Source organism: Microcaecilia unicolor, chromosome 1, assembly GCF_901765095.1.
Source record: "Microcaecilia unicolor chromosome 1, aMicUni1.1, whole genome shotgun sequence".
NCBI lineage: Eukaryota > Metazoa > Chordata > Amphibia > Gymnophiona > Siphonopidae > Microcaecilia > Microcaecilia unicolor.
The window spans coordinates 323,144,554-323,155,770 of NC_044031.1; the positions used below are offsets into that span (position 1 = coordinate 323,144,554).

General features: G+C 41.1%; 1 protein-coding gene across 2 annotated transcripts in view; it reads right to left on the bottom strand.

The window, feature by feature from the left end:
- BLOC1S5 (biogenesis of lysosomal organelles complex 1 subunit 5) overlaps positions 1-8,676 on the bottom strand; it is an 89,764-nt gene extending 81,088 nt beyond the window's left edge. Inside the window, exons 1-2 of one of the 2 annotated variants that reach the window (XM_030208982.1) lie at positions 8,412-8,676; positions 4,104-4,186 (exon numbers count right to left, since the gene is read on the bottom strand). In XM_030208982.1, coding sequence (XP_030064842.1) covers positions 4,104-4,186; positions 8,412-8,505 — 177 coding nt within the window. In that variant the 5' untranslated portion in view covers positions 8,506-8,676. The remainder of the gene's footprint in view (positions 1-4,103; positions 4,187-8,411) is intronic. The other variant, XM_030208972.1, reaches the window with a different exon arrangement.
- Positions 8,677-11,217: the final 2,541 nt, after the last annotated feature.

Consider the following 11,217-nt stretch of genomic DNA (forward strand, 5'->3'; position numbering starts at 1 on the left):
ACTTTAAAACATAATTCCAAAACATGTGTAACATCATACATTGTGTTTTGTTATTGTTACTCAACAGTCTCCAAAAGAGAGACAAGTCTGTCATGATTTTTCAGTTTGTGCCAACCTTTTACAAAGGTGCACTAAACACTATAGTGACACCCACAGAAATAAATGAGCATCTCTAACGTTTAGCGCGCACTAAAAACGCCAGCGCACCCCTCACCTATCCACACCCATCCTGTTAGAATATCAATGATATGCTTTGATGTCCCCATGCATACCTCCTACCCACCCCCATCCTCCCACCCTGTCAGACTGTCATAGTAATGCTTGAATGTTTTCACTTATATACACTGTCAGCTAGCACATTTGCTTATTTCCGATCTGACGAAGAAGGGCAACCTTCGAAAGCTAATCAAGAAATGTATTAAGTTATGTCCAATAAAAAAGGTATCATCTTATTTTCTTTTCCATGTTTTATTTTGTTTGATTTCTATTGATAACATCAACAGAGAGAGAAAGCATTTGGAAATGCCCACCTCCTTGAAGATATGCCAAATAAAAAGGTGGGCTTTTGCGGTGCTTTCTTTTGCCGCATGGGAGGCACGCGACAGAGGGAAAGCCTCCAGACTGCCAGAAGAAGGTCTGTTCTAATAACTGCTGGCAACCACAAAGTTTGTAGAATTGAAGCGGAGGGGAGAGGCCTGAGGGGTGGGAGGAGGAAGGTAGGGAAAGATATTGGACCTGCAGGAAGGAACACAGGTGGGGAGGAGGAAGCGACAATACCACAGAGGAAAATGAGTGAAATGCTGCACATAAAGGGAAGGGAAGAGGGGATACAAGCTGCACATGAAGGGAAGAGAGAGGGAAACAAGACAGATTTGAGAAGGAGGCAGAGAAATTGAAGAAAGCTGAACATGAAAGATCAGTGCTAAACAGACAGGACAGGAGTTGAAAAAAGAAACAGCAAATGGAAAGGAGGCCCTGGAAACAGTTAAGAGCACAGACAGAGGAAAGCAGAACCAAAGATTGGGAACAGGATGATTGGAATAATAAAATCATCAGACTACAAAGGTAGGAAAATGATTTTATTTTCAGTTTAGTCATTGAATTATGCCAGCGTTGAAAATTTATCTGTTGGCTTTATTCTGCACTGTACAGGAGGAAATGCATTTCTTTCTATTTCTCTGGTGTTGCACAACATGCAGCATCTGGTATCTCTGCTTTCAGTTTTTGTCTCCATTTCACTTTTTGTCTGCATGTTTTCTGCGGTTCCCTATTTTGAATCAGGTGAGAGTCATGTTCTGCACCTGCAACTGAGGTGAAAGATTCTGCTGGTATGTGGTGTCTGTGTAGGAACCTGTAACAGTTCATCTTGTTTCAGTTTCCCAGTAGAAGGTATATTGGTGCTTTAATGTATTTCAGTACCATGTTTCCCTGAAAATAAGACACTGTCTTATATTAATTTTTGCCCCCAAAAATGCGCTAGGTCTTATTTTCAGGGGCTGTCTTATTTTTCGGGGAAACATCGGGGTTGGATCGGGGTTGGCCGGCCCGCCGTCGCTCCCGGAACTAACCTTAAACGCCTCCTTTCACCTTCGCAGCAAGCAGCAGCAGGGCAGGCCACTTCTTCCTTCCATGTCCTGCCCTCGCCTGACGTAACGTCCGCGAGGGCGGGGCACGGAAAGAAGGAGAGGTCTGCCCTGCTGCTGCTTGCTGCGAAGGTGAAAGGAGGCGTTTAAGGTTAGTTCTGGGAGCGACGGAGGGTGGGTGGAGGGGGGTCCCGGCGACCTCGGATGGGGGTGGGGGGGGGGGCTGGGGTGGCCTTGTCCGGCTCTCGGTGGCCCTGCTTTCAAACAAAAATTTGCTAGGTCTTACTTTCGGGGGAGGCCTTATATCTACCAATTCAGGAAAACCTCTACTAGGTCTTATTTTCGAGGGATGTCTTACTTTCGGGGAAACAGGGTAGCATAATTAAATGAGATAACTACTTCTGAAAGTTACAAAAGTTACAAGTATAGGTGGAGATGGAGATTACTTGCGGGGATGGAGTGGATCTTAGCAGGGACAGGTGGGTATGGGTTAGATTCCAGTGGTGTGCCTTGACTAACTTGCGCCTTGTAAGTGTGCCACAAGATGAAAAAGGTTGAAAAATCACTGCTTTACAGGCTAGTGCCTCTAAGACTTGTGGAAAGCTTCAGACTGCATTCAGAAACAGCTGTGGTGCTCTCATTAAAAATGCAGTCTCGATGGCTTAGGTGAACATGTCTTTCTTAACTACAACACAGTTGTCACAGTCAAAAAGTACAGAACTAATTACTATTCTGTAACATATATTCAAGAAAGCCTATAGGGGAAGAAATATTTATATGGTGAAATGAGTCAGAGCTAAAACTGAAATATGACTGAAAGGGACCACCCATCAAGACTGGGGTGTTCTATACCTGAGCCTGGATAAGGAAAATAAAACATATAGAGCCAGCACACTACAACTAGCATATCCATATATAACATGGACAGTAGCCAGCATGTATAAAACAACTTCACACAGCATTATTATTTAGTGAAAATTCAGTCCACCTTCCTCTGAAGTCAGTGCTTGCATGCGGCTGAGTGCTGGGAAAACAAGTGATTTCAGAATACCCTTTCCTTGACCTTTAAGACATCAGTCCTCAAATTGGTCCTTGGGAGATCTCCAAATCAGTTGGATTTTCAGGATATTAACATTGTATATGCATGAAATATATTCTGATATTCTGAAAGAAACAGACTCATCAGATCACCTCCAAGGAACAAGTTGGCAACTACTGCCCTGCTTAACATGCTGCTCAGAACATATATACATCTGACATTACACTAGGGAATGCTCACTATTATAAATGGGAAGGGGGCGTATCCTATAGTCTTATTTTATGGTATTGTATATTTTGGGGTATGCCCTAATCCTCTTTGATTGTGAGCCACGCTGATCCAATTTTTAGTATATATGGCATACAAGCATTGATTGTAATGTAATATAACTATTAAAAGCTGCTATGGAGGAATATAATAAACCACACTTTAAGTATTCTGAGCAACTCTCATATAAAGAAAGTGTAAGGAAATTGGGGCTCTTCAGTTTGGAGAAGAGATGGTTAAGGGGAGACACGACAGAGGTTTATGAAATCCAGAATTAAGTGGAACAATTGTTTACTTCTCAAAAGTAAGAAGACTAGAAGAGAAACTGTGGAAATAGTAAGAATTAAAAAAAAAAAAAAAGCGAAAATATTTTCTCTCTCAAACACAGTTATCCTCTTGAAACAAGTTCCTGAGCTTGTGGTAAAAGCATTTAGCATAGCTGGGTTTAAAAAAAGGTTTGAACAAATTCCTGGAAGAAAAGTCTATAAACTGTTATGGAATGGGGAAAGGCACTGCTTATCCCTGAGTTAAGAATTAAGGAATGCTGCTATATTTTGGGATTCCGTCAAGTACTTATAATCTGCATTGGCCACTGTTGGAAACAGGATACTGGGCTACATGGAATGTCTGTCTCAGTACAGGAGACCTAATGTTATTAAAAAGATTCTTCAAGACAATAGGCTGGGCCTGAAAAACAAAACACAGTCTCCAAATACTTCCAAATTACACTGTGTAATTACTGAATATAAAAGAAAATTAACTTTTTCCTACTAGCTGTGTATCCCAAGTCAGAGCAGCCAAACACAGGGACCTCAAGTGGCTCATTTTTGCAATGAAATTTTCTCTAGCATGGTGGATCTATACTTTAACCATAGGACATGTGCAATTCTCTATCCCTTCTCTACATGTACAGTAAAATTTAGTCAAAGCCCCTAGGGGTATGTTTACTAAGGTGTGTTAGCGTATTTAAGGTGCATCAAATGCTAACACGCCTATACATTTCTATGGGCACGTTAGCATTTAAACGCGCGTATACCATTTACGAGCGTTAAAAATGCTAACGCACCTGTAGTGCCGCTTAGTAAACCTAGCCCTTAATTTTTACTATGAAAATTTACTATAAAACACCTCCTTTTGCTGAATATTGTTGTGTTTCATGATGGACCTTTACATGTAGCAATGGGAAAATCAAAAGGCAATTGAAAAATACTTACTTCAAATTCCTTAATAAAGTATCGTGCTTCTCCTTGAATAATTGGTCTGTGATCCAGCAGCCTGGAATGAATTTCTCCAAGATCTGTAAAAGCAGTAGAGGAAACAGACTAAGGCCCCTGTTTACTAAGCCTCATTGCAGGTGCGCTAGTGTTTTTAGCACACACTAAAAATTAGAACACACTAACGCTAGAGACACCCATATATTCTTAAAAAAGCTAGCGCGCCTTAGTAAACAGGGCCTTAATTTTTGTTGTGACAGAAAACTTGGACTTAGTGGCTAGATTTTATTACATTAAGGGGCCCTTATACTAAGCTGCGTAGGCACCTACATGCACCCAACGCATGTCAATTCAGAGTTACCGTCCAGCTACCGCATGGCCCGGGTGGTAATTTCATTTTCTATGCACGTCCTCTAGGTGCGCTGGAAAATATTTTAAATTTTCAGGTGTGTGGTGCTAACCAGGCGGTAATTGGCATTCTACATGTGTAGACCATTACTGCCAGGTTAATACGTGAGACCATACCACTAAGTCAACAGGTGGTGGTAAGGTCTCAGGCCCAAAATGGACACGTGCCAATTATCATTTTGCCGCATGTCCATTTTCAGCACCCCCCACCTCAAAAAGGCCTTTTTTGCAGGTGCGCTGAAAAACGGACCTGTGAGCGTCCAATACACACATCTACACCAGCGCAGTCCATTTTTCAGCGCACCTTAGTAAAAGGACCCCTAACCCCTCCCCCCCCCCTGTTTACTAAGCCGTGCGGCAATGCTGACACAGCCTATTCAAAGTGAAGGGCTGTGTCAGCATTAGTGCACGGCAGCCGCTAACACAGCTTAGTAAATAGGGGGAGGGGGTAACAGAGTTTGACTTAGGCTACCAAGGGGTCCTTTTACTAAGCTTCACTTTAAAGTAGCCTTAATGCACCCTTTCGTGGGTCTCTCTCATGTGCTAAAGCCATTTTTAGCACAGATGGAAAATGGCTAATTTTCCATTTTCCAAATTAATGGCAATGCGCTAATTTTGCCATTGGCACATGAGCCCTTACCACCACCACCTATTTTGTAGGCAATAAGGGCTCACACGCTAATCAGTTAGTGCGCAGGAATGCAGACACGCTGACCAGTGCAGAAGTATGCACTCTCCACCCCCAGACACGTCCCTCCGCAAAAAAATAATTCTTTTAGCATGCAGTTTGCATGCACACAATGCAAAATTACTGTGAGACATATGCACTAGTGCTTTCTGCAGCTTTGTAAAAGGACCCCTATGTGATAAAGCAACTTGTGTGCAAATGTAACTCCTTCTCCCCCGTTTCTACTAGAAGGTTTTTGGCAAATCAATTTGCACTTACTACAAGCTTCATATATTTCTAACTTGAGATGAGTAAATAAGCATAAAGGGAATTGGGACTTGATATACCGCCTTTCTGAGGTTTTTGCAACCACATTCAAAGCGGTTTACATATATTCAGGTACTTATTTTGAATCAGGGGCAATGGATGGTTAAGTGACTTGCCCAGAGTCACAAGGACCTGCAGTAGAAATCGATCTCAGTTCCCCAGGATCAAAGTCCACTGCACTAACCACTAGACTACTCCTAGTGGGAAGCCCTAGGACAAAATGAGTCTCAAAACATAAAGCACTTAACACTTTCATTTACTTACTTAAAAATTGTATAACCCACCAATCTACAGTTCTTGACAGTGAAGAATAAAACATACATTAAAAAGACTATCAAAACAAATGACAAGACAAAAATCACAGCTATTTCCCATTCATTATTCCAGCACCACATTGTTTCTACCAGACCTGGATGCAGATGCATTGCATATTCTTTTTTGAGTCAAGCATAAGCTATTAGTTCCCTAGATTCCTGGATTGTGGGTTCTGCATCTCTAGACAGAATTAATACTCATCTATTGACTATTGTCAAAAAGAGCAAAAAAAATAGAGAATAGGCTGAAAAAAAAGGAAGAAGCAGAGCTAAAAAAAAACTGGAAACAGTGAGTGACTCTACAGAACCACGACTGAAGGAACAGCCATTCCAGGCTAGAACCAGTCTAAATCAAAGGTTGCAAGCATGGTAAGTATTGAGCAGCGGTGCCTAGCATGCACTGAGATGTTGGTTTGAATTCCTTAAGGGAAACAGAATTATATTTTCCTGTGGCACTTCTTCCATTCCTGTGGAACTTCTTCCATCCCCACGGGAATCCCACAGGATTCCTGCAATCCCTGTTCCCGTGCAGCTCTCTACTCTGTAAGCAACAGTTTGATGACAGTTCATCATCATGTCACTTCATCACTGCAGACATTTCATCACGCAACACTTCATGTACTGAAGCTTGAGATATTCAAATTATATGAGAGGAAATCTTGTGGCAAATGTGAGGGGGGCTGCCAGTAAACATTGGCACCTGTTCTTTTGCACCTAAATATAAGTCTCATTAAAACTTCTTGCATATACAACTATGCCCATGAATACGACTAAAAGCTGGTCAAGTAAAAATGCATGCCTGCTTGTCACAGTGCTCAGATTTAGTCATGTAATCCTTGGGGAAATTTTGAAGGCTTTTATGTGCATAAAAGTGTGAAAACTCCTTTATAAAACTACTCCCTTAGTGGGTAATTCAATAAGAAGGCAGCTAGATTTGAACACTGTTCTTCTGCGCCTAATATGAGCCTTGTGAAAATTTAATGTGCAAGAAATTTTAGTGAGGCTCATTATTTAGGTATAAAAGAATAGTCACAAATGTATGCTAGCACTTCCAGTTTCCTTTGGACATGCGCACAAAGACGCTGTGATTACCAGCACACTTCCCTCTCCCCTATTTGCTACAAGTTTTCCAATGCTCATAAGTTGAATGTATTTAGCTTGAGTATGTAATGAAGTGTTGCATGATGAAGTGTCAGATTTAGGTGGCAAGAACATGGTTCTTCTGCACCTAAATACAAGTCTCATGAAAATGTTATGTGCAAGAAGTTTTCGTGAGGCCCATATTTAGGTGCCCATAAGTTTTCCACATATGTATGAATACATTTAGCTTAAATACATGGTGAAGTGTTGGGTGATGAAATATCCACGGTTATGAAGTGTCTCGGTGATGAACTGTCACGTGATGAATGGAGAACAAAACTGAGAATATTATAATGCCTTTGTATTACTCCATGGTGTGACTGCACCTCAAATGTTGTGTGCAATTTTGGTCACCACATCACGGTACAGAGAAGAGCAATGAAAATAATAATAGGACTACTTCCCTATGAGGAAAAGTTAAAGAGGCAAGGACTCTTCAGCTTGGAGAAGGGACGACTGACGGAAGATATGACAGAAGTCTATCATACTGAGTGGCATAGAAATGGTAGACATGAATCGCTTGTTTATTGTTTCCAAAAATACAAGAACTATTCATTGCCAGATAATGTGGTAATAGCAGTTAGTTTAGAAAGGTTTAAAAAATATTTGGAGAATTTCCTTAAAGGAGAAAGCCCATATGACATTATTAAGCTGGACTTGAGAAAATCCACTATTTTTTCTAGGATAAGCAACATAACTGTTTTACTCTTTCGGTATATGGGCAAGTACATGTAACATGGATTGGCCACTGATATAAACAGGGTGCTGGCTTGATGGGCCTTTGGTCTGTCCCAATATGGCAACGCTTATATTCTTATGAAGTGTCCATAGGCAAATGCAACATGTGGCTTGCCCTCTTTAGGACTAGCCGGCTGGTTCCTATGTTGTAAAAACTAATTCTGCTACTGTTTTACAGACCCTTCAATTTGAACATACTGATAGTCCACTACAGAATTGGGGGGGGGGGGGGGGGGGGGGGGAGGGGTACCTTCAGGTACTATGATATTTTCTCCAGGGTTGCTTATAGTACAGGTTTCAGGACAATCCTAAAGAACTGAAATATTTACTGGGACCTTATTTAATGGACAGGTTTTGCTTTTTTAAATCTCTTTTCCCAAGTATACTCCTCTGCTGCCTGTGCCATACTCATAATCCCGACAAAAAAGTCAGTATGATGAGGGTCAACACGAGGGTTTCCCATTTTACTGAGAAGTGGCTAAACAGGAGGACTGAATGAAAACTCCAACACTGATGATATTTTACTGCCTTTAGCTTTTGTTTCTTTAAGATGGGGGTCTAATGGCTCCCTCCTTGTTCACAACTATAAAAAGAAAGGGCTTAGTACAGGTGGTTCTGGTCAAACCTGTGACCCCACAACAATCTTAAACTAGTAAAACAAATCTTATACAAATTAACGTTCCAGCCAAACGAGTGAGCCAGCCCCTACCTTACCCTTTATAATGAGCTGAGCCGAGGTGGCGGCCGGGACTGGGGTGTCCCGTTTCCGCAGACTGTGAAGCGGTGACCCCGCCACCCTGCTGTTCATCACGAGGAATCGGACCCACCACCGACTCACTCACTTCCTATACGGTGTCACTGATTGAAAATGGGAAGAGGCGGGGATTGAGAGTGTCACCATAACAACCACGCCCGCCAAGGAGATTTAATCAATGAGGTATCCTTCTTCAATAAGACCTCCTTGACAGCAGAACACACTTCCTGGGGCGCGGGCTGAACACGGCCAGCGATTGGTTGCTGAGTGCTCTCTTCGGATTGGTGCATACCACTTGGTGGAAGACGGGCGGGGCGGGGCTGGCTTTACTTTAGTATGGCTGGTGTTGCGTTCTATTTCTTTTTTTGGGCGTCATCATAATCGATGAGCTTTTAAATCCGTTTTTATTGTTGTGCGAAACGGTGCTGGGGATTTTCCAGGTTGGTCGTTGCTTTATCAACAGGATTATAGTATATTTAATACAAACTAGTCCGGAACAGTAGAGTCAATCCCGACGCTGGCTGAAGTCGCAGCGAAGGAGAAGGGGAAGTCGGGAGCAGTGGCGGAGAACGGTGCACGGTTCTTGGGAAGATGCCCGTACTGGAAAACGCTGTAGACCATGAAGTGACTGCGCACGCGCAGCATGGACAGAGAAGAGGTAATTGCCAAGAGAAGTTGGGATGCAGCGGCTGGCTGCGAAGACTAGAGGATGTGGCTGTGTAACGGACAGGAGCGGAGCCAAAGGCTGAAAAAAAAATCCTGAGTTAAATACAAGGAGGTTGGAGAAAGAACAGGAGACCCGCTGAAGCCGGTTTCCCTCGGTAGCCGCCATATTGGTACACTCAAAATAAAGCAAGGTGTCTGTCATCCCAGTTATATTTAGAAACATGCCGGCTTGTGCAGCATATGGATGTATAGAGGAACTATCACAACGGAATAACCCTTCTTCGGTTACAGTAGTAACCTGTTCTAAATTCTTGTTCAGAACCCTTATTTTATCCTCGCTTTAATATTCCTTTATCTCTTATTTGTCCTGTTTGTCCTAATTAGATTGTAAGCTCTGTCGAGCAGGGACTGTCTCTTCATGTTTAAGTGTACAGCGCTGCGTACATCTAGTAGCACTATAGAAATGATAAGTAGTAAATCTTAATCATTGTATTTGGAGGGCTGGTTATAGGAGGCGTATTGGTGCTGAGATTTATTTTTCACCTAGTAAAGGAGCATCAAAACAGACATCAGGTGTGCAACATTAAGAGTTTAACCCATTAGTGCCCAACGTTCACATATGGGATTTTATTATGGGAACATTGGGCACTAATGGTTTAAGTACAAAGTTTTTTTTAAATTTTTTACTTTAATTAGATTGAAACCTGGGAGCATTTAAAATCTTATTTCCTGGGGTAGATCAAACGAGAAAGTATGTGGGAACTTCATCCTTTTTTTTATTATTATTTAACAATTTTAACAAACTTTACAAGATAAACTTGCAAATAGAAATACAGTGTGAGATTGAATACATCTAAATCATAAGAAACACATTAAGGAAACTTTATTAATTACAATTTATCAGTTCCTTAGACCACAAATTTTGTGGGGGGGGGGGGGGGGGGAATGATTAACAGATGAGGAGATCCAAAAGAAATAAAAAAAAAATTACTGTTGAAAAATGGCCAGACCTGAGTATTCCCATTATATTCTCTACTTAATCAGTTGTCCTCTCTCTTATTCCTTCAGTCTATTAGATAGCTTTTTCATATCCAAAAAAGTTTTAAGTTGTTCCGGTTCAAAGGAAACATATTTGTTGCCCAGATATCTTACTAGGCACTTGCATGGATATGCCAAAAGAAATGTTGCTCCCAAAACCCTTGTCTCTTCTCTTAAGAGCTAAGAATTGTTTCCTTCTATCTTGTGCTGTCTTTGTAACATCAGGAAACATCCAGATTCTTTGACCACAGAATGTTTTTAAGGAATTCTTAAAGTATAACTTCATTACTGAATTCATATCTTGCTCAAATACAAAGGAAGCTATTAAAGTTTGCCGTTGAGCCACCTCAGACATTGAATCTTCCAATAATGCTGAAATATCCTGAATTTCTTGTATGAAATCTTGATTTAAAGGCAAATTCCTTAATCTAATAGACTCTGATCCAGAATGTGATGGTATCGGTAAATAATAAGTCTTATTAAATGGAGGAACAGCCAAAGCAGGATAATGTAGAATTTCCTGTAGGCATTTTTTGAAGAAATCAGTAGAACTCATTCCTACTACCATAGAAAAATTCAATATTCTTAAATTCAAACGTCTATTGAAATTCTCAATTTGCTCTATCTTCCTGTGTATCATAGATTTAACTTTTATCAAAACTTCAGTAGTGGATTTTAAATTTACCAACTCTTATTTATTTATTGTATTTGTATCCCACATTTTCCCACCTATTTGCAGGCTCAATGTGGCTTACAGAGTCCTGTTATGACATTGTCATTCCAGGATAGTAGATACAATTAGTGAAGTACAGAGATTAAGTCAGAGTAAAAAGGAAGGAGTTAGGTGGGTAAGTATAGAGGTAGACTTTCTTAACTGGTTGGGTTGGCGAGGTAATTTAATGAGGCTATGGGTTTTCTTTGTAGGCCTTGTTGAAGAGATATGTCTTCAGAGATTTACGAAAGTTGGTTATTTCGTTAGTAGTTTTCAAGTCAGTAGGTAATGGATTCCACAGCTGCGTGCGCATGTAGGAGAAGGTGGTGGCATATAGCAGTTTGTATTTT